This window comes from Enhydra lutris, unplaced genomic scaffold, assembly GCF_002288905.1.
Source record: "Enhydra lutris kenyoni isolate GAN:26980312 unplaced genomic scaffold, ASM228890v2 scaffoldscaffold21, whole genome shotgun sequence".
NCBI classification, from domain to species: domain Eukaryota; kingdom Metazoa; phylum Chordata; class Mammalia; order Carnivora; family Mustelidae; genus Enhydra; species Enhydra lutris.
The window spans coordinates 66,089,214-66,116,802 of NW_019154105.1; the positions used below are offsets into that span (position 1 = coordinate 66,089,214).

General features: G+C 54.6%; 1 protein-coding gene across 1 annotated transcript in view; it reads left to right on the forward strand.

Moving 5' to 3' along the window:
• Positions 1-27,589, forward strand: part of LOC111149138 (sortilin related VPS10 domain containing receptor 2) — a 461,286-nt gene that overhangs the window by 367,430 nt on the left and 66,267 nt on the right. Inside the window, 1 exon segment of the mRNA XM_022506082.1 lies at positions 21,893-22,057. Coding sequence (XP_022361790.1) covers positions 21,893-22,057 — 165 coding nt within the window.

Below are 27,589 nucleotides of genomic sequence, written 5' to 3' on the forward strand. Positions count from 1 at the left end.
AGATTTCCAGCAGCCCTCCCTCAGCCCCCGGCCCCCCCACACCTCTGCACACACCTGGGTGAAGCAGAAATGGGGGTGGTGGGCCCACTGGTGCCTAACATTTGGGAAGGTAGCCTACACTCCGCACTCAGCACAGCACCCAGCAGCCGTGAGGGCCCACGGCAGGCAGCTGCCCGAGATAGAGACCGTGAGTTCCTTGGCACCTTGCCATAGCATGTGCCTTGGGCCTAGTGTTCTGTGGCACTTGGTGGAACATTGCATGAAACCAGAAGCTCGGAAGTTAGCGAAACCTGGAGGGACTTGGGCCTTGGAGCTATCGACCTTCGGGGGGGTGGGGGGTGAGGCCCTTGGCTGTCCCGGGACCCAGCTGCATGGGAGGTCCCTTGCTGCTGCTGGGTCTCTCTGGAAATCCGACACAACTGCCCAGCTGTGCCTGCAGGCCCGCGCGGGCCGTCTTCTCCCCTGCCCTCTGCTGTTGCCCGACTCACACGGCTCACGTGCTCATGTACACATTTGGATCAGAGGTCACTGCACTGACCGTCCGCTCATGGACATCTTCAAGGCTCCACCTGCATGTGCCACAGCCGTTTGTCTAGAGGCTGCTGTGGCTCTCTTGGCTCCGTGGCAGAGTGGCACGGTTAGGACTGGGGACCTGTGGCCTGCAGGCTAATGGGTTGACTCTGCTCTTTTCAGAGCAAGTGTGCTGAGCCTGGTCCCCGGAGGAGGCAAGTGAGGTGGGAGCAGGCGTTCTGCTTGGCACAGGCTCTGGGCTCTACTCTTCTCTACTTTTATATTTAATATTTAATCATTTATTTGAGAAAGAGAGAGAGAGAGAGCATCAGGGGGAGGGCAGAGGGAGAGGGAGAGAGGATCTCAAGCAGACTTCCCACTGAGCAGGGAACCTGGTGCGGGGCTCGATCCCAGGACCCTGAGATCATGGCCTGAGCTGAAGGCAGATGCTTCACTGACTGAGCCCCCCAGGCACCCCTGGGTTCTGCTCGCGGTTCTGCTCTTCACTTGTCACACAGGGAGCACCTGCAGAAGGGAGGGGGACATGGGGATGGGACGTGCTCAGCTTTGCACTGGCATTTGGAGGGACGCAAGTGTGGGGACAGGGGGAGCCAGCTGGCCCATGTCCATCTCCCTGAGGAAAGACCTCTGCCTGAGCCCCTTGGTGTCCCCAGCAGGTGGGAAGGAGATTGTCACCTGCAGCCCACGGGAGGTCCTAAGCCAGGCCTGCTGTGCTGTCCTCATCCTCCCTGCTGTGACTGGACGGAGTGTTCAGGTCCCTGCAGGAACCCTCCCCTTGCCCTCCGCGGCCGACCCACACCTCGGCTCTCCATCAGCGGCCTGGCGTGCTGGCCGAAAGTGCCATCTGTAATAACCCTTCACATCGCTACAGCGATTTCCAATTTGCCGTGTACTTTCCCATCCATTATACCATTTAATCCCGCCCCGTGGGTAGCTGTTGGGATAAGGGAGATAATGCAAGCTAAGCTCTGGTACAGGGTCTTCCCCACCATCGGCACCTGCGAGAAAACACAGCTATAACTCCAGGGGTGGGCGGAGGGAGGGGAGGCGGTAGGTGGGGGCAGCTGTTCTCCAAGCTGGGCTCTCTGGCCAGTGCTCCCTGCACCTAAAGGCAGGGCCCTTTCTCCCCACCCCTCCCTTCTGGAGAGGAGCCTCAGGTCCCAGGACCAGCCAGGGCTGGAGACTTTAGCTACTACGCTCCAAGGGGAGCCTAGCATTCTGGGTAGAAGGAGGGTCTGTTGAATACACGAACAAGCACTGGGGATCCCAGTCATGGTCATCTGCCTGAAAAATAGATCTTTATTCCACATGAAGGATTAAAAAGTATTAATTGGTGCCCATTTCTGTGTATGTGTGCTCACACACACATGCATAAAATGCAAGGGGACTTTTAAGATGACCTAAATAACCCAATGAGTAAGACAGAGCAGAAAGCGGTGAGAACAAAGAGGCAGTGGACAGCTGCTCAGTGGGGCAATTGAGTCCAGTCATCTCTGTGCTGTCCCTTGGAGGCAATCTGTCCCCACTTACGGGAGGGTGGAAAGTCACATCCACCAACTAAGGGACAGGCTAGCCCCAATATACACACATAACTGAGGTTAGCCTCAGAGAAGGGGACCCACTAAAGACCAAAGGAGCACATGCATCCCACACAATTTGCCAGATATGACCCTTAAGAAAACTGCTTGTGGAAATAGCCCAGGTCCTGGAAAATGGGGGTCCCTCCAATTCCACTGCTGTTCCTTGATTTCCTAATGCAGGCAGCTGCTCAGCACCTAGATGTGAGGCCCCGGATGGAGGGTCTGGATCCTGCCATCCTGGAACTTGTGATTCATCCATCCACTCAACCACCCATCCCTCTTTCCATGCATTCATTCATCGTCCACCCAGTCTTCTCTCTATCTGTCCATGTATCCTTTCATTGATCATCCATCCATCCATTATCCATTCATGCATCTGTCATCCATCCATGCGTCCATTCATGTATCCATCATCCATCCAATCCATCCATCCATCCGTGTATTCATCTGTCCATCTATCCATCATCTATCCAATCCATCCATTAATCTATCCATCATTCATCCCTGTATTTATCCATCCATCCATTCATCCATCCATCCATCCGTCATCCACACATCCATCCATTCATGCATCCATCATCCATCCATCCATCCATGTATCCATCATCCATCCAATGCATCCATCCATCTGTCCGTCATCCATTCATGCATACATCATCCATCCTTCCATCATCTATCCATCCGTCCATGCATTCATCCATCACCCATCCATCCATGTATCCCTGTATCCATCATCCATCCAGTCCATCCATCTATCTATCCATCATCCATCCATGTATCCATCCATGCATGCATCCATCATCCATCCATCCATGTAACCATGTATCCATCACCCATCCAATCCAATCCATCCATCCATCCCATGTATCCATGTATGCATGATCCATCCATCCATGTATCTATCCATCCATCCATGCACCCATCCATCCATCTACTCACCCTCACCCACTCAATACTGATTTATCAGAGATTTATCTGACATTGCTGCAGGATCTGGGGATATAGCAGTGAGCAAGATAGACAAGGACTCACCCATGTGGGGCTTAAAGTCAGGGCCACCACACACCATTGGGCAGGCTGCACACCGCACAAGGGCACTTCACTGTGGGTGGGCTGAAATCTACTTGCCAGGCTATGAACTCTGAAGTGGGCTACCTTGGCCTGGAGGAAGGGAAATCTTTTTCCCAGTAAAAAGATGCCAACCATTCCTCAAGGAACATGCCCTGGGGGCTACTTCCACCTTTTAAATGGCAATAGCAGCCATATCACATCCTGGGCAATCTCAGAGGGAGGGTCTTACATCCCTCTCAGTCCCAATGCCCTTCAACTCCTAACATATCTGTCAAGTGTCCTTGTGCCCGCCAATGTTACTTTTCTAGCACCTGAAATAGCTTTCTCCTAAAATAATACTCCCCAAGTAACTCATTCATCCTTCAAGGAAAGCTCCTCCAGGAAGCCCTCCTTAACTACCCTAGAGAGGCTCGGTGACTCCTCTGAGCTGCCACAGATCCAAAGAATTATCCTCCATCTTGGTGCTTACCACTGAGGCAATGAAGGGCCACTACTGGCCTCAGGGCCAGCCAGAGGTGAGCAGCAGGCCTGTATTATCCACTTCAGTGCCTCGAGTCCTTCACAGGGTTGCCAGATTGAGCAAAAACAAAAACAAACGCAGTTAGTTAAATTTAAATTTCATCTGAACAGTAAATTATTTTCAGCATATCACAAATATGGCATACTTGTACTAAAAATATGCAACATTGGGGAACTACTCAGACTAAAAGCTTACTTGTTTATCATAAATTCAGATTTAAAGAGGCATCCTGTGTTTTCTGTCAATCTTCACTTCGGTTGGACTCCAGCCTCCAGAGCAGGCCTGGAGCAAAATGAGGTTGAACGTGCCGGATGACCCCAGCATCACTGTGCCACGTCTCTGCCCCACAGAAGCCCCAGCTAGAGAACAGCCATCATCTGGAGGCTTCCTTGACTCTCCCCATCCAGGCTGGGTGGGATGCCTCCTCTGAATGTCCCTGTACACACCTACTTGAACACACACAGATGTGCACATGCACACTCACACACAGCCTGTGCCCCTTGCTGTCCTTCCAACCCAGCCAGGCTGCCCTGTGTGTTGTCCATCATCCTCTGCACCATGAACCCCCAAAAGACTCCTCCTTGGTCCAGGTCCTGAGGAAGCCCCATCTCTGTAAGTCGGTGAGGTCTCACCAGACAAAACATGAGTTTGAGAAAGTGTCATCAGCCCAGGAATAGATTTTTTTTTTCTGCCTAATTATAAAATCCATTGCAACAGAAATCACAAAACAGAGCAACTTGGCTATTATAGGGACACGCTTTATACTCAAAACTTAAAGAGCTTGTTTTAAAAACTAACTGTAAAACCACTTAATTACTTGGTTTTAAAGCCAGCCATGTGGAAATTATGTCCTCTCGATGTACGTTTTGGAGGTGATTTCTGGCACAGAGAGCTCCATGGTGGTGCGTAATGTGCCAGGCTCCCAGGGGCTGCCTCACGTGTCCACAGCCCCATGCACTCCCTGAGCTGCTCTCATGGCCCCGCTGAGCCTCTCAGAGTCCCAGCAGAGAGACAACTGGTCACTCATAAAGGTGAGGAGCCCAGGGTCCAGCCCTGGGGGCCTTGTGGTGCCTGCCAGCCAGCGCATAAGAGGCCAGGACTAAGTTCTAAATGTTTCGACTGCAAATCTTACTGTCTTTCCAGCAAATCTTATTGTTTTTCAGATGCCATCCATCTATCCAACCACCCACCTAAGTGCCATTTATCTGTATATTTAGCTGTCTGTTGATTGTCCCATCCATATATACAGCTGCCTACCCACCCATATATCCATCCATCCATCGATCCATTCGTCTGTCCATCTGTCCATCCTTCCACCCACCCATCCATCCATCCAACCATCCATCCATCCATCCATCCACCCATCCATCCATCCATCCATTTTTCCATCCACCCATCCATCCATTCATCTGTTTGTCTGTCCATCCATCCATCCATCCATCCATTATCTACCCACCCATCCATCCATTCATCTGTCCATCTGTCTATCCACCCATCCATCCACCCATCCATCCTTCCATTCAACAAGCCTTATAGAGTTCCTCATATGCCAAGTTTCTGGGCAAGCAAGGAGGTGGAGTAGGAATAGAACACATTCTCTGACCTCAAGGAGCTCACAGCCCAGTTAGATCACAAGTCCCTCTCCTGAGGTGGACTAAACACAGAGGTGGAGGTGGGTATAAGCTTCAGTGGACCTACAATGGAGGACTGGTCACCATGATGCGGCAGGGAGTGTTTCATAGGAGAAGAGAACTTTGGGTTGGCTTTTGAAGATGTATAGATGTTGACCATGTGTAAGAAGGAAGCATATTCCAAGCAACACTTCTGGTTCTGAAGTTCAAGTTTAAGAACTTTGAGCTCAAAATCTGCCCCCTGCCCCGGCTGTGTTTCTGGGGATGAGTCTTTTGAGCTCAGTTTCCTTACCAGTAAGAGGGGGAGAGTCATACTTACTGTGTGTTGCCCACTTTCTTTCCATTCCGCTTCATCTTCTCAGCTGGAACTTTCCCTCTGGGGTGGGATGTTTACCAATCCCCTGGTTGTCCTCCTCTCCCTGTGACCCTACCGAATTCCATGGCTTCACATACTGCAGACACACCCCAGTTAACCTCCCAGCCCTGCTGTCACCCTCAACTCCACACTCAGGTCTCCTGCCGTCTCCATGACCCCTAGAAGCCATTACTAATGGGCATCTCAGACACGTCGTGCTGCACTCAGAAACTTCCAGAGGGTGGCACCACCCCCAGGCAGGCCAAAAGCCTGGAGGTCAAGTGCATCAGCAAGTTCTGAGCTTCTGTGTCCTGAGCACACTGCCCTTGTGCCCTATCAGCACCCTGGTCCAACCACCCCACGTCATCATGCCTCATCCCAGCAGGTACTTCTCTTCAAATAGCCTGGAAGCCTCCTGGCCTGCAAATCCTGCCCTGGACTGGCCACCTCTTCAGTCCCTACCCAGGGACAGGACAGGAAGTCTCCTGTGGGGAGGGTCTCTCATCCTGGAATTTGTGTTAGGCAGCCTGGGGTGTGGACTTTGGTGAGGTGGGGAGGTGGCTCTCTCTAGTGACACTAGGTCACTAGTGTCCTCCACAGTAAAAGTAAGGCATTTGGATTAGGTGACTGACCTCCCTGCTCCAAGTCCTGATGGGGAACCATCTGGTGTGGTTGCCCTGCCTTACCCCCTAAGGGGGGTCTAGAGGCTCCACCAAGAACAGGTGTCAGGCTGCAACCTGTGTCTCATACTACACTTGTGTTAGGGGCTACTTTTAGGAACGTAATTGTGTGTGTGTGTGTGCGTGCGTGCGCGTGCACACGTGTGGACATGTGTGTGCTTCTGTGTGTATGTGTGTGTGATTTAAAACACATCAGGATGTTGCACCATGAGAAAGGGTCCTCACCCGGATTTTGTCAGCCCTCCCCCAACCAGGCCCAGACACTTCATTTCCTCCCACTTTGGAAGCAGAGCTGCCTCGGTGGGAGTCTCCCTCCAGCACCTGGCCCTCTTCCTCCTCTTCTATATCCTGGGCTGGGGAACTGCTGGGCATTTCTCAAGCCTGGTACCTCTCCTGCTGCTTAAAGTTTTGCTCCTGCTGGAGAAGAACAATACAGGGTCACCTGCTTGCCAAGATCAGCCCCCTTTCCACGTAACTATTGATTCTTTTCCTTGGTCTTAAAAATATGAGGAAAATGGCCCTTGTTTTTGCTAAGAGTTTTGCTTTATTACATGGCGTGATTCATTGCATGGACGCCAGCGTCCAGCGGACCCAGATTTTCACAGGGAGTCCTCATCCTTTCCCACAGTGCACACTGTGTGGATTATGGAGTCCTCCCTGCCACATGCCGACACTGGGGGGACACGGAGTGACCAAGACTGCCAGAGCCCCTGCTCTTCAGGACCTTCCAGGTACCTGGGGAGATGGCTGCTTTGAGAAAATGGAGCAGCCTCAGGTCAGGTTCCCCAGAAGCAGAGCCCGAGGCAGGGATTCAGTGCGGCTGTTGTACTGAGGGTAAACACTCAGAAGGACCCTGAGAAAAGAAGCAGCTGAGGAAGGACGTGCTCTCAGGCAGAGTCAGACCTAGGTCTGATCGGCAACAAGTTCAGGAGCACAAAAGAGAGTGGCCCCCTTGGAGGCAAAGAGGCCAGCCTTCCCCCTTCTCCTCATGGAGCTCTGCCTGTGGACCACCAGGGGAGGGTTTAACTTCACAGGTGAGGGGCTCCTGTCAACGGAAGGCAATTTTCTGGGAAAGGGATTTGCTGTGAGATGTTGGTAGCTGGCTCCCATGGGGTAGGGGGCTGGTACTCCCCACAGGGTCAGTCACGAGGCAGAGGTATCTGCCAGCCTGGCATCTGTGATAGGGGCTTGATGCTGTTGGCAAGGCTGGGTTTGTCTTGGTTTCCACAGGTCGGCCTGCAGATCGACTGATTGCTCTCTTCTTACAGATTAGACACAGCAGTGCAGGCCTGGGGGTCGGTAAGCAGAAGGAACAGGATGGCAGGTCCCACTTCAAGGGTCTCTTCCCCACTGCTATGCTGCCTTCTCCACCCTGGGCAGGCAGGCAGGTCAGTCCTCCAGGCTCTCCTGCTTCTCAGAACAAAGAAGGGGTACTCTACAGGCTCCCCTCACCAGCTTGGCCTCCTACGAGCTGATGGAGCTCTGGGCAGGGTGTTCACCCCTCAGGAAAGTGGACATAGCCCCAGAAGATCCTCTCGGGAGGATCCAGTGGGTGAGTGTGCACAGAGCACTCAGAGCAGCGTCTGGACTCAGTGAGTGCCTCCCCCCATGCATGGTTTTCCTCTTACTGTTATTTCTACATTCGTTGTTGTTCCTGCCACGATCAATGTCATTGCCGTGATGCCCGCCAGGCTTGGTGAGTTCTGCACACGCTCACATCTACACACGGGCACAGCCAGTAAATCAGGGACAGGGTGGGAGTTTAATGGCATTCTGGGCTGAGGAGGTCCCAGAAATACCCATGTCCTGTCCCAGGGCACAGCCCTTCACCCAGGTTGGCTCCCACAGGGGACAGAGCCACCATCGAGGAAAGCCAGGGACCACCGTGCTCTGTGCCAGGCTCTTCTACCAACCTGAGTCTTGGTTGAAGAGAGAGGCCAGAGAGGGGAGCAAGGAGGGTGGATGGTGCCCCCACTCCTCCTGAGACCACTGAACTAAGTCAAGGTTATCCTGCTGTATGCTCATAGCCAGAATTCAGCAGAGGTCTGCCAGATTCCAAAGCCGTTTTTTTCTATGCCTTACAGAGTTGAGCTTGTTATAAAGAAAAATACTGATGCCATCTGTGAGGTAGGGAGCCCCTTGTCACTGGAGGCATCCAAGGGACACGGCTGTAGTAATTCCAACATCAGAAGTATGCAGGTCTGGCTGGCACCAGCTGAAGCTCTGCACCTTAGCCTGCCATCTATTTCTGGGTGTTACTGTCTTAAGTGACAGGAAGCAACTGGATCTGCCCCATTCCACCTACCCACCCCGACCTTCTCCTTGGTCTGTGCCTGTGGGAGGGGGGAGGGCCAGGCCTCCACCCTGAGTGCTGTGGGGGTGGGGTCTTGGGAACCTGGATGGTGGCCACTTATCCATATGTCTCCATCTGGAAACATCTATGCTGAGGGTTCTTGCAGGAAACCAGAGCCTTGCTTCACAACCGTTTCCACATGACTGCTGAAAGCCCTCAGGAAACCTACTCCAGAGCTCTTTCCCTGAGAACTTTAATTAAATCATCATTCATTTGCGGTGGAAGGATGAGAAGGAATTGACAGAGGAGACCACTCATCTCTCCTGTTATCGCTGTGTGTTTGTACAGTTCCCTCCCACTTAGGAGGTGTCTGTGGTAACCCTGGGGCCACTCCTTGACCCTAAGGAGTAAAAGCCACAGGACTCACTGGTGACTGGTGGCATGTGGCTAAGAAGACAGAAAGAGGGGATGAAAGATGGCACCACCCCGCACACCATCTTTTCCCAGGGACACAAGAGCCCACCTTTGATGGTCAGTGATGCCCGGGGACATCAGGACCCCACCTTTGACCATCAGTGGTACCTGGGGACACCAGAGCTCCACCACTGACCATCTGTGATGCCCAGGGACACCAGTGCATACCTTTGACCATCAGTGGTAGGTATCCGGGGACACCAGAACCCTACCTTTGACCATCACGGGAAATACCAGTTCCCCATTTTTGACCATCAGTGGTACCTGGGGACACCACTGCCCACCTTTGACCATCAGTGGTACTTAGGGACACCAGAACCCCACCTTTGACCGTCGTGATGCCTGGGAACACTAGTCCCCCACCTTTGACAATTAATGACACTACAGCTGGCCTGTGGCTTCCCTCGCAGTGTCCTCTCTGGTCCTCACCTCACATTCCTGCTCAGTCGTTAGTCTCTACAGGCTCTTGTCCAGCACCAGGAAGCACCCAGCCCCCTCAGTTCACTGCTTTTCTTCCAGTGCTGCAGGCAAGAGCCAGAGACTCTTCCAGACTCCCAGCTGCCACCCGATCCTGCTACCTCCACCCTCTTTACACCTGCAGCCCTCTCCCTGCCCCATGGCCTCCTCATCCTCCTGCCAGACCTGGCCCATCTCACTGTCTCTCTGGTCTTACGGGTGCCCTCCTAGACAACGTCCCCTTTGTTAAATGGTCAGGCCCTCTTCAGGGTTCATAATTGGTCATTCATGTACGTCTTTGGTCATTGTCTCACCACAAGACTGTGGGCTCCATGAAGCCCAAGGACAGCGAGGCTGCCCCCACTTGGTCCCCAGCATGAGCTGACATCGGTTCCGTGGGCACCTGAGTGAACAGTGACGGGAAGAGCACTCTGTGCCCCTTGCCCATCTCTGCAGGTGCAAGGTTCAGCCTGGATGCCTTGGCGGTAGCCTGTCTCCAGCTCACCACCTGTGTGTGGTTGCTGCCCTCCCTGGGCACTCCTGCTTCATCCACCAACAGGGGTAATGATAGTAACTACCTCATTGGAGGGCTGTCCAACTATATAGGGAGCATCTAGTGTAGTGCCTGGTATACAGTAAGTGCTCAAGCCATGCTACAAGCATGTCATGACCCGTCCTCACCCAGAAGAGGACTTTCCACTTGAATCTGTGACCACGGAATGTCAACAGCCCTCGCGTTGCTGACCGTGGCCTTGACCATCTGGTGTGGACATGGATTCATGTCAGACGTCCACCTCCAGGGAAGGGGAGGAGAGTGACTGCTGGTTGACTCTATTTTGACGTTTTCACCTGCCTGACCGGTGCTGGCAATCCTGCCTTGGTCTCTGTTCTCAAACGTTTGAAGAGAAAGCCTTCAGCAATCCCACAGTTACTTTTGAAAGCTGCCATCTTTCTCCTGGAGGCTGCTGGGTCCCCGTTGAAGAGGCATAGCAGGGACTGACCTACGTCCTCTTGCTTGCCTCTGTTCAATCAGGGAGCGGATGAATGAGCAAATTGTTCACAGATCTAATCGTACGTAGTTAATACAGCTGTCCTGATACAAGACAATCTTCCAGAACCAGTCATTCCGGAGAATTAGCCGTCCACCGCACTCCGCCCCAGCAAGTGGGCTTTTAGCTCTGTCTGCAAAATACCTTCAGACAGCCAAACAAAACACAATTAGACTGTGCTCACTCCAAAAACTCCGTGTGAGCCCCTTTAGAGAACAGAGATCATCAATAATTACGGGGGAGGGGCCATGGGGGCCTCTCATGTCACAAACGCGGTGGGCAAGATTATTAATAAATCAAGGATATAAAACAGTGGCAACGAGCTCTTTTTTTTATGGCCTGAAATATGTTTGTCTTATCTAGTTACTATTGATCGACGCAAGACGTTCCAAGTCAGCCTCCGGCCAAAGGGAAAAGGTTCACCTCTCTGTTGAATTTACAAATGCTCTTGGAGAGGTTTCCTGGCACATGAGTGATTGTCAGGCTGGTAATTAAGTCCGAACCTGCCCTTTCCTGACAATCCATTCATTAATTGTGTTTGTGTGGACGTTTTCCTAAATTGCGCTGGATGCCTGTCAGCTCAAGGGTTGACCTGGAGGCAGGGGGAGGTGGTTAGCCTCAGCCAGTGTGGGGTCTCAGTCCCGTGTCACGGTTCTCAGCCTGTGTGGGCCTGAGCGGGTCCTTTCCCCCTCTTCGCTTCTGGGTGTTCTCTGTGAAACGGAGCCAAGCACATCCCCCACCTCGTCTCTGTTGCAGAAAAATGAGAACCCATGTGTCGGGGCCAAGTTCAAAGCCACTTCGGGGTCTTAGCAAACGCCCTGGATGCTGGTAGGTAAGGGCTGAGATGTCTCAAGGCTTGGACCTGAGCCAGCCTAATGACCTTTCTGACGAGACAGTGGCTGGAAGTAAGGCCTGTGATGGGTTGGCCTGAGAAAAAGGAACCAGGGTTTGCTCCTCATATCGGGTGGAATAGTTCCAGAGAGTTTCGCGTGGTCAGGGCTGGTCCGGAAGCCCTTGGGACATCTGAGCAGGGACTTGGAGGCTGACGGCTGATGGGGCTGTGGGTAGGGGACAGAAGGCTCAGTCCCAGGAGGCGGGGCGGGGGGCTCAGAAGGGCTGCTATCAGCCACCCCTCCCCCCTCATCTGTTAAACATTTGCCAGAAAGAGACTTCAGTGCTATTTGGTCAAGACTATTCCGCACTGATCAGCTCAGCACCTGCTGTGACCCAGGTGGGGGTTTGGGATCCAGCATCGAGCAAGAGAGATGTGATCCCGACAGCGTGATCTTAGGTGGGGGGGCGGACAGTAACGGCAGTGGGGGCAATGTGAAAGGAGGGCGTGGGGAGCTGGTTGGGGAGATGGAAAAGCTCCGGGACCAATGGCTGACATCACCCTGACTCTGTCTAATGCCGCTGAACCGTGTACTCAAAGGGTTAAAAGAGTGAGTTTTGTGTTACTATCTTCACCACAATTAAAAAAATAATGTAAGCAGATGTTTACGGAGAGAGTTAATAATTGTCTTTAAGGTCTTAAAGGGTATGCTGGCATCAGGGCCTGTTTAAATGCGGAAGAAAGAGCCCCCAACCCCCACAGAAGGTGGTCTCTGAGTTGAGGGGCTGCCCTGTGGTCAGGAAAGTGCCCTCCAGAGCGGGATCCCCAGCAGGAAGGGCCTGGGGCCAGCAGGGCTGAGTGAGGGAGGGCTGGGCTCTGGGCCCGGGGTGCAGGCCCACAGGAGGTGGGCAGGCAGAGGTGTGGGGCAGGGTGGGGGGACTGGGGAGGGCATCCCCCCTGTTGGCCCCCACGTGCTTGCCTGTCCCGCTGCCCCCCCCCCCCCCCCTTGGCCCCCCCCTGCGTTCCCCTCCCCCCCCCCCCCCCCCCCCCCTCGGGGGCCCCTTTTGGCCCTCCCCCCCCCCCCCCCACCCCAGCTAGCACTTACAACCCCAGGTGGGCTCCTCCACCCCCAGGACCCCCAGCCCATGTGACTTCCAGACACCTGTCCCCAGTGCAGATTTCCAGGGAGCTGCACTCTCCCCGGATGTCACCCCAAGCCCCTTCCTCCACCAGGTGTCCCTCATGGCCCGCCGCCCCGATGCGGGTTTCCCAATGGGCCACCCCTCCGTCTGCCCTAAGCCGGCTCTTCCTCCTGTGCCCTCCTCTCCGGCAGCTGGGCCAGAGCTTGGGTGAGTTCCCATATTTCCTCATTCTGTTCATTCCGTGCCGAACCCACTAAACTCCCAATTCGGCAGTGTGTTGGAGCCTGCCCTCTCTGTGGCATCACGGGGCTGTCTCACCCGGGTGACCTCCGTGGCCTCCACATCAGCCTCCGGTCTGCCCCAGGCCTCAGCCTTCACTGCAGTGGGAGGGAAGACGGTCAAGGGCGTCTGGGTGAAGTGGGAAGCATTCTTAAGTTGATAGCGTGCTGCAGCGGTGGTGGGGGGCGGGGGATAGGGTGGCTGGAGGCCATTCAGGGTGGTGGGAACTCGGGCTGTGGGCTGGTGAGGTCATGGGACAGGGTCGTGAATGTCACCCTCAGGAGTGACCCTGAAGGGGTTTCAGCAGGCTTGTGTTTGCGTAAATTCAGATTATCCTGGACTTCTCCAAGATGGATCTTTCTGGTTTAAGAAAGCACAGAAATAATGATGAGCCTTTGGGTAATTCTCCAGCACTTTTGAATATGGTAGCTAATTTGGGATCTCAGCACGGGAGAGATTACCATCTCCAATTTAAGGTTGAGGAGAGTGACTTGCCCAAGGTCATGGAACACAGAGATGGCAGAACCCCCGGCGCAGTCAGACTCTGTGTCCTGTGACCTCTTCCGAGCTCCTGGTTGCCCACACAGAGACTGTTATGGGGTGATGAGTTCCGACGACTGTGGGTAGCTGATCTGAGGGCGTGCGGAACATCCCAGCAGGACGCATCCGTCCACAAGAGCGAGGCTCCGGGTGGGAGAGTTATTTTTGCTTATCATGACTCACACAGGCGTGGATGAGACGCTGTGCACGGCTGCTAATTTAAGACCGGAGGGTGGATGCCGCTGGATTTGTTGGTCTCTGCTGTCTGCCTCTCCTGGCGTCATAGCCGTTTTCTGCGTCCCTCTCTGGGAGCATCTGTCTGGCCAGGAATAGACCGGGTGACTGGGTTTTAAATAGGTAACTGCAGATGACAGGGAGCCTGGGGGCCGGGGTGGGGACCCTTGTAGGGATAAACCTGGTAAAGGGCAGACTAAAATAAGAAATCCTCCCCTAGCTGCGGTTCTGAATGGAAACCAGAGATCTGTGGCGCATCCGAAAGGAGCCCTAGCAGAGGCGAGAAATAGTTTCTGGATGCTGTTTGTTTCCCTTTTTAAACGTGGAGCTCTGAGAGCCGTGACGTAGGCGAGTGCCCTGGCCACACAGGCTGGGAGGCTGGCACCACCTTTCGGAGGAGAGGGGCTGGGAGACCTGTGGGAAGCCTTGGCCTTGGGAAGGCGACTTGGCGGCCTGAATGGGGCGGGGCCATGTGCTGTTCCCACGGAGGGGCGGGGGTGTGCGGCTCAGGCCGGCTTGTCCAAACAGGAGTCAGGGCCAGTGGGGGCGGGAACCGGCCTGGAACCGGCCTGGAGGCGGCTGTGCATGTGGGAGGGTCAGAGAAGGGCGTCTGGGCCCCTGGGTTCAGATAGGTCTCCGGACCTGGTGGAGAGGAAAACCTGAGTCCTGTATCAGGATAGCACATGGGCAGCCCTGTCCCCCTGGAGTGTCTTTCTGCATGTGACTGTGACCCATCTCCACTGGGAGCCTGGGGTGCACCTCCTGCAGAAACTTCCAGAAAGTCTCTTGTCTACTCCAGTCCAGCCTAGGGGAGGGCCCCCTGCCTCCACCATTAAAAGCCTTCCACTGTCTTCTGTGAGCTCCCCCGAGGCAGGCATCCTGAGGGGCTTGTTTCCCAGCTGAGGTCTGATGTGCAGCTCAATGACTCAGTTAATGATTTGTGAGAACAAAACCAAGACCGTAGGACAAAGGGAAGAAGGGAAGGATGAAGAGGAACGAAGTCCCCTGCCCCTTCCTTTGCGTGGCCAGAAGTCCATCCCCAAAGCTCTGGATGGACCCGCAGACCTCTGGAGGCCAGTCCTCATAGCCCTTGAAGGTGGCAGGGTCTCTCTGGACATCACAAGTGTGTTCCCGCAGGAACCCTAGTGTTTGCTGCTACTTACTGAGCAGACTGGCCATGCTGTGTGCTAGCGGTGCGGGCAGGTGATGTCGGGAGGGGTGAGGCCGCAGACCCCGGCTGGCAGTGTGACCTTCCACAGGCCCTTGGCCTCTCTGGCCATGCTCCAGCCCATGCGCCGGGGAGAGAGGGGTCATTCCCCTGTTGGCAGCGTCTGTACCCTCTGCCCATGTCTGTCCTGGGGTCTCATAGTGCAGGGGGCCGTACACTTCCCCTCGCTCTCATCACCACATATGACCTGCCTCAGCAATGTGATCCTGACTCACAACAGGGCTTGGTGACCTCCTGCAGGGACAGTAATCCGAATTGTCCTGTATGGCGAGCTCCCGCATGTTCGGGATGCTCGCTGTGTCCCAGGCACCAGGCTGGTCTGCTACACACTTCGTGCATTGACTCCTCTGGTCGCTTCAGCAACAGGGATTCCTCTCTACTTACAGAGGAGGAAACAGCAGCCCAGAGAGGTACACTAGCTTTCCCAAGGCTGCATAGCTCACAGCTCAGGCGGGTAATGGTGGTCTGAAGCCCCACTCTGCGTGCCCCCCATGTTTGTGTTGTGGCCTAGCTGGACTCCTGGGGCTCTCATCCATATTTTCCCCACCCCGTGGAGCATCGTCAGAGTAGCTGCGAGGGTGGCCGTGAGCTACAGAATCCCAGGGAAGGATGTGGCGTGGGAGGCAAATGGCTTATTTCATGGTCACTTGGTGGGGAACAGAGCAGAGTCAGCCACGGCGCTCAGAGTCACACAGCTGGTGGTCTCAGAGCTGAGAACCATCAGGAACTACAGCCCAGAGCAGATGTCCCGAGGCTGGAAGCTCAGGGCTCACCAGGGACTTTGAGAAAGTGCTGATTTCCACCCGGGTGGGGCAGACACAGTGTGCTTCCAGCAGCCTCCATGCCACTGGGGCTAGGGGTCCCAGAGTTTATGAGCAGAATCCCTGTGGGATGATGGAGGCAGGCTCCAGACCCAGACCTAGTGCTTGCTATAATGCTTGCTCACTGCCACGTTGGGATTCCTTATTCTTCTTGAGCAAGGAGCCCTGCATTTGGGGCCCCGCGGATTACCTAGGCAGTCCTGGGACTCACACTCAGTGGGGCTGGCCGCTGGTCCTCTGAACCTGTCCCATGTTTCTCTCCAACGTATGGCCTCTGATTTCCAAACACCTAGCCTCGTGGGCCCCCGGAAGCTGGTGCAGGTACCATATGCTGGCCCGGAATAGTAAACAGTAAAAATACACCGTTGGAAATAGTCTGGTTCCCAATTTGGGAGAACAGTCTGCCAGCCTCCGCTCTACACTATGCTAATTGATTTGTTTTCTTTGCTCTAGTAATCCTTTCCTTGTCAGCACTTTCTCGTCCCCCAATCATTCCTGGCTTACTTGTCCCACTCTGAGGCCCAAAATAACCCCTGATCCAGATTGCTGGGCCCCCCGCCAGAACGACTTCCTCGGGTTCTTGTTTCTCCACGGCAGTTCCACCATGGGCGGGGCCTCGGCCGTCAAGGAGGGCCGTGATGGAGCTGTGACCCTGTCCCCCAGAGCCCTGATGCTGTGTGGGAGTGGCACCAACACCTGTTTATGGGTACCTGGTGCCTGCTCGGGACCAGGCCCTGTAGTCCTGGCTGGAGGCATGGCCCTGATGAAGACACAGGGCGTTCCTAGAGGGGGAGGCAGACTCCCAAAGAGAACACTAAGAATGTTGGGCTGGAGCAGATGAATGCCTGAGATGCTGGAGAGAGGGGCAGAGGAGGTATTGGAATAAATCTACTGGAGGACTTGTATCATGGAGGGCTGCCTGGAGGCAGTGACCTTTGAAATGAGCCTCAGTGGATAAAGAGGTGTTAGACAAGCGGATACAAAGGGGAAGGGCATCCCAGAAACAAACAGGCTAAACTCATGCCGGAGGCATCTGCAAAATTAAGTGAGAAATATTCGGCTTTGTGGAAGCGGCCCAGAATTGGGGTCTCTGATCATTTTCACAAGCTGTTTTAAGTTCATCACACGTGGGTTTTGTATCATTTTGAAATTGTCAGATCTGAATCTGAATTATCTGCGATGAGGTTGGGGGAGTCTTGGTCCCACCGCACATTCTAGCCCAAGGGAACCATCGTGAAAAGGCAGTCAAGATGTGAACAGTCTCAGGGAACTGGAGAAACACAGCAGGGCTCTATGGGGCTGACACCTGGAGCCTGAGGCGGGGGGTGGGGGGAGAGGCGGGTCAGGGACCCCCACCCTCCCGTCATGCTGTCCTCTCTGACTGAAACACCCTCCCCGGGGTCTGCCAGTCAAATTTCCATCCATTTTTCGAAGCTCACCTGGGGTGGGAGGTCACCTCTTCTAGGAAGCCTTCCTTTGGGCCCCGTATCTGGATTCTCCTTTCCCCCTTGGCTCTGCTGCCACAAAGTCCTGGTCACACCTGAATCTTTGCTCAACTCTGTGGTCTTAGCACCAACGGAAGAATGAAGGAATGGATGAATGAATGAATGAGTCTTCTCTGACGTGTGAAGCTCTGGGTAATGGGGAGAAGTAAATGAGGTTTGTTATGACGTCCCGTCTCCAGGCTTCTGCTATAGCTCTAGGAATGTTCTCCTCCCAGAGGAAAAGAGCGGACAAACAATTCCTCTCGGAATCAAGGGTTGAGATGGACTCCTTTATTCATTCACCTGTGCATGCATTCAGTCAGTAACCATCAGGCAGGGATTAACCCACAGCGCTCTGGGCTCTGTGCCAGCAGAACAGGAGTCAGGTCGCCATCCCTGCACTCAAGAGGCACAATCTCCTGGGGGAGGTGGCTAAGTCAATAGTTGCATCATAAGAACATGGAGAAATCGTCATCATGAGAAAGCGTTTTGAGGAGTGATGTTTGGGCTTCCCTGGCCAGATGGCCCCAAGGAGCCAGGCATGTGGGCAGCTGCCCTGGGGTGGGGCACAGAGCCTGGGCCACATGTTTGGGCAGATGCTGAGTGAACCCAGCCATCTCCAGTAAGATGGGTGAGAAATCTGGGTGACTTGTTTCATTCTTCCCGATTACCCGGGGAGACCAGGTGCAGCACAGAGCAACATTTAGAAATAGAAGCAGGGTGTTGTGGCAAAGGAGACCGCCCAAGCCCCCCTCCCCGCCACTAGCCAGAGTGGGAGCCTTGGGGCAATGAGATAACAGAACAGCCTTGAATTACAACTCAAAGTCTGACATAAATATTCATGAGTTCATAGTGACGTAAATAAATGAGTCAGTAAGTGCAGGGGTGAGGAGACCAGTCTCCCATGCAGAAGAATTCACAAGAATGCTCTCAGCTCCTCTGCCTCAAGGAGGGGAGCCGCCCTCCCCACCGCAGGTGTGGGCTGTGCAGGGGGCTGTCCTCCAAGAGGGCATCGTGGACGCGGGGAGGAAAGGAGGGCCCATTCCTCTGGGGAGCCCTGAACCGGTACCACAAGGCTGGTGAGGCCAGCACCATGGCTGTGGGCTCCCCTTTGGGCCCACTGCAACAAGAAGGGTCCTCACCTCTGTGCCTTTCCTTCCCCAAACCCCTGACGCCCATTTTTACCGCGAGGAAAGCCTAGATAAGCCGAAATCAGAGTCAGTCTGCAAAAGACCCAACCAGAGCTTCTCAACACTGTCAAGGTCAAGAAAAACAAGGTGCGTTTGAGAAAGTCACGGCCAAGAGGAGCTAAGGGAGGTGTGACGCCTGAATGTCATGTGGGTTCCTAGATGGGATCCCAGACCAGGAAAAGCCAGTCGTGGAACGTAGCGCGTGGTTCAGACCGTACATATGTGGGTATGCTGGCTCCTTAACCGTACAGACATCTGACACCGACGTGAGCTGTCCTGGCAGAGAACACTGCATCGGGTGCTGTGGGACTCTCTGTCCTATCCTTGCCACCTTTCTGTAAAGTTAAAACTATTCTAAGCTACAGCCTTCATTGAAAATAAGAAAACAAACTCCTTCTAACTCCACCACTTAAAAACAACCACTATTAAGGTCCTCGTGTTGCTTTCATTGGTTTTTTCGAAATTGAGGTGTAATTGACATGTAACATTACCTTAGTTTCGAGTGTAGGACATCATGATTCAGTCTTTACGGGGAAGCGATCGTCCCTGTGCGCCTGGTTACCATCCGCTGCCACATGATGTCACAGCGATGCTTTCCTGTGAGGAGACCATTCAGGATTCCCTCTCTCAGCCACCTCCAGACACGCAGTCCTTTGTGTCACCACGCTGGGCCCACGGCAGCCCGAGACCTGCTCACTTGGCAACGGGCAGTGTGGGCCTTCTGACGCCGTCACCCCTTGCCCACCCAGCCCCTGCGGCGCCCACCCGTTCTCTGGAGCTGTGAGCTCAGGCTTTGCTTTGTTTACAAGAGTCTACCTGCAAGCCTGATCTCAGGGCATTTGTCTCCCACTGGGCATGACACCCTCAAGGTCCATCCCTGGGGTCACGAGGGGTGGCGTTTCCTCTTATATGATGGCTGAACAGTGAGCCCTCCACTCCCGTTTCTGTGCACCTCTGCTGATAAGATCACATGTACTCTCATACGGTGACCATCGGCAAAATCATCATAGGCTTCCTGATGTTTTGTCTTTGGGAGATACATAGTCTCTCGTAAATTTGCACTCACTTCTTTTTGTGAGTGCATGAGCGCCCTTGTCATTCCACATTTCCTGGGATGATTATACGTGGCCGTTCTTGGCCCCTCCGCTTCTCCTGCGTGGAAACCACCCCCGAGGGACACCTCCCACAAGGCTCCTCCACCTTCCGAGAGCACGGCGGCCTAGAGGCAGGCTCCGGGAGTGCCCTACCTGCCCTTCTCTTTCGGCCCCCTCGGTTGGCCAGCGCGGGCGGGATCTCTGCCATGGGAGACCAGCTGTGGCTTGCACAACTCCTCAGGGTTCCCCTGGAAAGAGCGCATGAGATACCGTTTGTAAAGACAGGAGCTCGTGCAATTCTTGATTTCTGCCCTGTGTGCTTCATCGTCTTCTAGAGGAAATGTTGGGGTGTGGGGAGCCCATCGCAGTGGGGTGTCCACATGATGGGGCCTTAGTGTCCCATAGCCCCCGCCGCTGGGAAGGAAGAGGTCATCTTGGTGCCGGGCTGGTCCCACCCCCCTGCCCCACTGGCACCCCACCCTGCATGGGCTCCCTCTCAACTCCAGACCCTGGCTCCTTCCTACACGGTGTGTGACCTGAAGCAGTTTGCTTCCCCTCTCTGTGCCTCAGTTTCCCCATCCACCGAGCAGAGATCATAACTGCTCCACTGAGCTCTAGTGAGGATGTGGTGGTCTCGAACCTCACAGTAGACTTTAACTGCAGCCTCGCCCAATGCCAGGCACCGTATTATTTTCCCCATTTTATAGACAAAGAAACTGAGGCAGGGAATGGCCAGCCAGCTTGCTTCAGGTCACACAGACATGGAATTTGAACTGCGCTATCTGAGGTTGAGTGTGCCCTGACCCCTATTCTATCAGCACATGGTATCTGTTTGTTCATTCATTCATTGATTCATTCATTCATTGATTCATTCATTCAATAAGTGTGTGGAGTCCCCAGGCCCTGCAGGGGTGGGGGTGGGGAGGAGGATAGCAGGAAACCCCACAGACCTGGCCCCGGCCCCAAGGGGCCACAGTCCTGGGAGAAGAGGCTACCTCCATGACAGGTGGTGAGCTTTTGCTGGGCAAATACCAGGTCCCCTGTGGCCTTGAATCAGGGGGCTCCACTGGGCCCTGGGGGTGAGGGGGAAACAGAGGAAACGGGTGTTGTGGGGAGGGGGCTGTACATGGGTGGACCCTACTGGCTGTGGCCAGCTCACAAGCAGGAGGCAGGGAGGGAGGCCAGTCCAGGAGGAGCCTGCAGACCCTCTCACAGAGGTCACTGTCTCCTTGGGGCCGTGAGGAGCCCAGAACTTTCCATGAGGTGTGTGCGTAGGAAGACTACCCCCAGCTTCATTGTGGGAACTGGGACTCCCAGAAGAGGGTGGAGGTAGAGACTGGGCCCACCCATGCTGCCGGGGGCTGACCATGTGGTCTGGGGGAGTGGGATCCACTCACAGTGGTAGGAGCCCACATCGTCTTCCCAACCTTCCAGACTGGCCGACCCTCTCTGGCCTCAGGGGAAGGAGGGAAGCCTCTCCCTCTCCCCCTTTTCTCTCTTTCTGAGGGTCCCTTTGGTACCCTGTGTGCAGTTAGCAGGGCCAACCTGTTCTGACCCATAGTCGGCCTTTCCTGAACTTTCTGGAAGACCCGGGGCACCTCACAGCCCAGGAGGGCATGTACCTGCGTGCTTGGGAAGTGGACAAACCCAGAGAGGGCCACAGGCCAGCTTCCCCAACTTCCTTGACCCTCTGGGCGGAGCCAAGAGAGGCCTTGCGGGACCCCCATCCACGGGAGAATTCTGCAAGTGGTGGGGCTGTCCCTCATCCTCTCCATGGGCGCCTTGCCTGACAGTTCCCAGGATGACCTCATCCTGAGATGTTTAACTTGATTCCACCTGTGCAGACCCCATTTCTAAGTGAGGTCACCTTCACAGGAACCAGGGTGAGGACGCAGGGATGTGGTGTCTCTCCGGGTTCCCCATTCCACCCACCACGGTGCCCTCTAAGGCCTCATGGAGCCAGACACGCTGTTACCTATCCAGTCCCGTCCCCCTCGGCCACCTCACATCCGAGTTCCTGCCCAGCGCCTGCTGTCCCGGGTCGCCCCCCTACCTGGTCCAGTGCTCTGCTTCTGCACGCAGCCCCTATCCTGGCCTCCCCAGCCCCCTGCTTTGTCTCCACAGGCTGCCGGTCAGGCCCACAATGGGCGATGCACTGATGTATCTCACACTGCCCCCATAAAACGGACTATTCACGGCAGAAAACCCCAGCTCATGGTCGGCCTCACCTTGTGGACAGTGCCTGGCTGGGGGACAGGGTTGTGGAGGGAATTAATGAGTGACTAATTAGCAGGAGTGGGTGGGGCAGGGTGGGAGGAGGGGGCATGGTTCCGGCCCTGCCCTCCCTGGCTGAGTGCAGGGGCTGGGTGCGGAGGGGGAGCTCACGTCCACCCTGCTTTCTGTTCCAGATCGTCCTGCTGAGCTCCTCACTCAGCGACCGGGACCAGAGCCTGTTCCTCAGCACGGACGAGGGGGCCACCTTCCAGAAGCAGCTCATCCCCTTCTCGGTGGAGACTCTGATTTTCCACCCCAAGGAGGAGGACAAGGTCCTGGCCTACACCAAGGAGGGCAGGGTAAGCAGGGGTGGAGCCGGTGTCTGGGCCCCAGGGCACCCACAGCTGCTCCTTTGGTGAGGTCACGGGGCAATGCAGGTTGCTTCTCACAGGGTCCTCGGAGCCCTTCCGCCCAAAGCCTCTCCCTCTCCCAAGGGGGGGTGTGGGTGCTGCAATCGTTGGTCTCGGGATGTAGGAGCCAAGCAGGTGGAGGTGAGAGGTGTACTTGGCACAAGTAAGCACATGAGACAGGATTGAAGAACATTAGGTAATTATTAGGGCTGTTCCCCTCGGCCTCCCCTCCGGGTGCACCGCCATAAGGCCTTCTTCCACTTCCAGAATATTCCACACACCCTCCCACGCTGGGCCTTGCCGGGCCCTTCTGCTGGCCTGGGATGCTTTTCTACCTTCAGTAGGTGTGACTTGTCCTTCAGATCCCAAGTCCATGTCCTTTTCTCTGGGGGCTGTGTCACCAGGGCCCCACAGGAGCCCAAGGGACCCTCCACCGGCTGATGGAGAGAACGTGGTGGAGGGTTCTTTTCAGGCCAAGGGAGAGGAGAGCTCGGGGCTGGCCCCAGGAAGGGGTGAGGCCTGAGCAGGAGGTGAAGCAGGGCACAGAGAGCACAGGAGGATGAGGACCTGCCCTCGCTGCCACGGAGACCAGGATTTGTTCCTATCACCACGCGCTCCATGGCTGGCCAGTCCAGACGTGGGGTCTCCCACAGCTTGGGAGACCAGAAGTCCAAAATGTGTTTCGCGGGATCGAAATCGAGGTGTCTGCAAGGGACATGCTCCTCCTGGAGGCTCTGGGGTGGGGGTGGGGGACTGGGCTTTTTCCGGCTTCTGGTGTCCATGTGGCTTGTGGAGGAGCCACTGCAGCCGGCGTGGGGACTGCTCCCCACACACCCACTCCTGGGTAAGCCCCTTGTGGGCACGGACTCTGCCCAGTTTCTGCAGCATTTCCTCACAAGCTCCTGGCTGAGGCTATTTGTTGGCTGGATGGACATGGAGCTGAGGACGGGTGGAAGGGTGAGTGGGTGACAGACGGGGGCTGCGGGGTGACGGACGGGGGAGGTGGACGGATTGATGGAGGGGTGCCCGTCGGTTGGATCAGTCAGTGAGTGAGTGATGGATTTCTCTCATGAGGGTTCCCCCAGGTCAAGGACCTCCCAACGCCGATTTCAGCTGGTCTGAGCCACGGCTCGCTGCAGGACCTGGCCTCCTTGCCAAGGTCTGGTCCTCTCTGACTGGCATCCCTGGGTTCCTCCAGCCCCACCGGCCGCCTCTTTGCTCCCGACACCTTCTTCTGGGACAGCGTGCGCTTCTGGGTATTAATAGCACTACTTAGCCTTCCATGTAATTAGACTAAAGCACAATCACGGAGACTTATTTTCCTGCAGAAATTGACTGCGTTGCAATTGCTCTTTAATTTATGGTGCCCTGAAAAATTAATGGCGCTGAAATCTCGGTGATTTTCCTTGGTTCTTTGCTGTGACTCTAAGGAAAGAAAAAGGGGAGGAAAAAGGGCTTTGTTGTAGTTACAAAAGGAATGAAGAATTTGAGGAAATTAGTAACAGCGACAATAGGGCCTTGGGGTTGTTTTTTTGGGGGGTTTTTTTGGTTTTTTGGGGGGTTTTCTTTTTTTTTTTCCTTTTTTTTTTTAGGGTTGTATGGTTTTCAAAGCTCTCTGTCTTCCAAGGGTGGATGGTCACGTGGTACCACATTGGTTCTCCATTCCCACAGACCTGGTGCGTTAGGCAGGCGTCTGCTAATCAGAGGAACACACAGCCCCAAACCTAGGTGGCACCCAGCTGCAAGCCTTATTGCTGGTCCCGGATCTGTGAGCTGGCTAGGGTTCTGCCCGGTGCTGCACTGTAGCTTGGGGTGCTGTGAGGCTTCCTTATTCGGAGCCTGGGCAGCCTGCTGAGGGGAGAGCCTGATGTGGTGGTTTTTCTTTTGAGGCTCAGCAAACTGCACTGGAGTCCTGAGATCAAAGGAATGTGAGAGCCGGGAAGCCCCTTCCCACCCCAACTCTCTGGGGACCACCGGCGCCAAACTGACCCGCCTGGTTCCCTGTGCTTGTCCCTGGGACTTGCTTACAGGCACAGCCCTCTAACACTGTTAAGTGTTATTCTGCTCCCCTTCAAGAACCCCTTCTGTTTCCCAGCACTGTGAGAAGTTAATCTGAGCCTGGGACTGCCTTCCAGAACCTTAGTAGGGAAGAAAAGACACCTTGGATGACCAATCTGGGAAGCCTTCCTGGAGGAGGGGGTTTGAAGAAAGGCATAGAGAATGTATCGGGAAGGATGTTCACTTTTTTTTTTTTTAATATTTTATTTATTTATTTGACACAGAGAGAGATCACAAGTAGGCAGAGAGACAGGCAGAGAGAGAGGGGAAGCAGACTCCCTGTGGAGCAGAGATCTCGATGTGGGGCTCGATCCCAGGACCCTGAGATCATGACCTGAGCCAGAGGTAGAGGCTTAACCACTGAGCCACCCAGGTGCCCCGGATGTTCACTTTTTAATACAACTTCAGGACAACAGAGATGACTGCATGAGCAGTTCAGGAAAACCGAGCACCCACCATCCTCCAGCCCCAGTGAAACTGGGTCTGTGTTTATACACGTGAAGCAAAGTGGAGTAGCTGTCCAGGCAGGGGCGGTGGGGGGCCGGCAAGGGTTCCCCTAAGAAAGGGCAGGCACAGGCATGGGTTCACAGCAGCTGCCGTGAGCGTCCCTTGGCAGACTTATCGGCTCGCATGTCTTCGAATGACCTTCCTCTGACCTCATCCTTCGCCTTCGTTTCTCTCTTGCCCTGACTTCCGAGCATGTCGTCTTTGTGTCGGAGTGGCCTCTGTTATTCTGGGAGGGCCTCTGATACTCTCCTGGACGAGCAACCTGGAGTCAGTCAGCCTTTGCATGGGACACCACTGTGTTGGGGTCCGCTGCAGTGGCTAGGATGTCCCCTGTGTGTTTATACTTATTTGCTGGTGTTTGTCTTGTATTAAGTGGGAAATGGTCCATTTCTGCTGCAATTAATGGTGCCTTATAAAATCACCTCCCACGAACTGGAAAGGCTGCACCATGTTTCGGGGTGGGCGTCCTCAGTGCACGTGGGGATGGCAGGCGTCATGCCGTCCACAAACGCCGAGGCTTTATTACCAGAAATTGATGGCTGCACGCCCATTTTTAATTGCTCACTGTTCGAGGATGGGAGCGGTTCTCTCCCGATTTGTAGAGGGATAAATTAAGACCTGAGGTGGAAGGAGCCCTGGGCTAGTCACTCAGACGGCCCAGAGAAAGGACGAGAGGGGATCTCGCATCTTTCCCAGGGGGAACCCCTCAGCCACAGGGGTATCATGGTCAGGTCCACAAGCAAACACTGTGTGACCTTGAGCAGCTTACTTACCTCTCTAAGCTCCCATTCTTTCATTGGTAAAGGGACAGAGGCCCGTCTTAAATGCGTGCACATGTGGATTACGTGAACAGAGACTGACAAGCTCTTAGCTCAGCATCTGGCCTCCATGAAAGGTCGTACCTCCTGCTGGGCTCTCCCACTGAGGCCTTTCCAGAAATTCAGGACCTCCAGCCGCTGGAGCCATTAGCTATTTACTAAGCACCTACTGCATGACTCGGCATGACTCCACGTGCTTAGCAAGAATGGATGAGTTCCTTGTGCTCCTGGATTTTACGTTCCAGGGCATGAAAACTTTCCAAAAGGCCCTTTTTAAATAGGAAAGTGATAATTTCATATCGTGTGCCCTGGAGCAGGCATCAGCAGACGGTGGCCTGGCACCCACTTTGTAAATTAAGGTCTCGCTGGCACACAGGCAAGCCCATCCGTTTCCATATTGTCTCTGGCTGCTTGCCTACTCCAGGGGCAGAGAGGAGTCGTGATAACAGAGACTGCACAGCCTGGAAAGCCAAAGATATTTACCGTCTGGCCCTTTCCAGAAAAGTGTGCCAGCCCCTATGCTAGAATTGAATTTGTCTGTTCCTCCAGCACACCCAGTGGCGATCAGTCAGGGGCTAGGATGGGGGAGAGGTGAGCCACAGAAGCTTGAGCAGAGGAGCAGGAAGCAAAACCACCACGAAGGGGGAGAAACCAAGCACAGAGCTCAGGGTTGGAGGGTGGGGTTCTCTCAGCCAATGTGAGGCTAGGGGTCCAGAGAAGCTCCCAGAGACACAGGCAGCAGAAGTGGGCCTGTGGCAGGGAGGGAGGGAGGACACCAGAGGTGGAGTGGGTAGGAGGTTGGCTTCTGGGATGTGCTGTGTTGTGTCCCCTCCCAAAATCTATATACCACTCCCTCAGCACCTCGGATGTAACCATATTTGGAAATGAGGCTTTTAAAGAGGTATTTAAGTTAAAATGGGTCATCTGGGTGGGACCTGATCGGGATGACAGGTGTCCTTAGAAGAAGGGGACATCAGGACACAGATGTGCACAGAGGGTTGACCACATAAGGACACGGGGGATTCATGGCCATCTACACACCAAACAGGGAGGCCTCAGAGGGAACCAACCCTGCCCACATCTTGGTCTCAGACTCCCAGCACCAGGATGGAGAGAGAGTCAGGCTCTGCTGTTTAGGCACTATCCTTGGTGCTTTGTTTGGGTGATCCTGGCATCCACGATGCTCACAGATGCTCAGCCTCCTTGTGGAGCAAGATCTCATGGTCTTGGGCATTTTCTTTGTGCTGCTGACAGCAGGGGACGGTGGCCTAACAGAGGAAATCCCCTCATGTGTTAAGAACAGGGACAACCCTCACTGTTGCTGTGGACTCATAAATTCGGGAGTCACGGCCACGCAACACGACTCTCCAGAGGCTGCGGTTGAGTGTCCGGCAGTGTCCTGAGGTGGGGCATCTTCTTATGGTAACCTGTGGTTAGGACGCCATGGTTAGGATGATGTGGTTAGGACATTGTGGTTAGGACGCCGTGGTTAGGATGCCATGATTAGGACACCTTGGTTAGGGTGCTGTGGTTAGGATGCCATGGTTAGGACACTGTGGTTAAGATAACTGTGATTAGAACAATGTGGTTAGGACACATGGTTGGGTGCTGTGGTTAGGACACCATGGTAAGGACACTATGGTTAAGATACTGTAATTAGAACAATGTGGTTAGGACGCCATGGTTAGGATGCTGTGGTTAGGATACCGTGATCAGAATGATGAGGTTAGGATGGCTTGGTTAGGACGATGTGGTTAGAATGAGGATAGCTCACTGAGGTGGGATCCACAGGATCTTCTTTCTAGAGCTGTGGGGAAGAAGGAGTCCTGAAGGGGGTCTGCCAGGGGTGGTGGAAGAATCCAGAATGTGGGACTTGAACCTGTGGCCTGAAACGTAGCTCATCTACTAGAAGCCAGGTGGCAAGGAGGAGGTCCCAGGTGGAGGTGGAGGGGGACTGACTGAAGGGTGCAGGAGGGTCCTGGAGACAAGGAGCGGAAGCACCGGGCCCTCAGTGCCAGGTGGGTGACAGCACAAGGGGGCGTGCCCTGGGGACCCCTCCTCCAAGCCAGAGTAGAGTGTATAGCAAAGGGAAGGCACT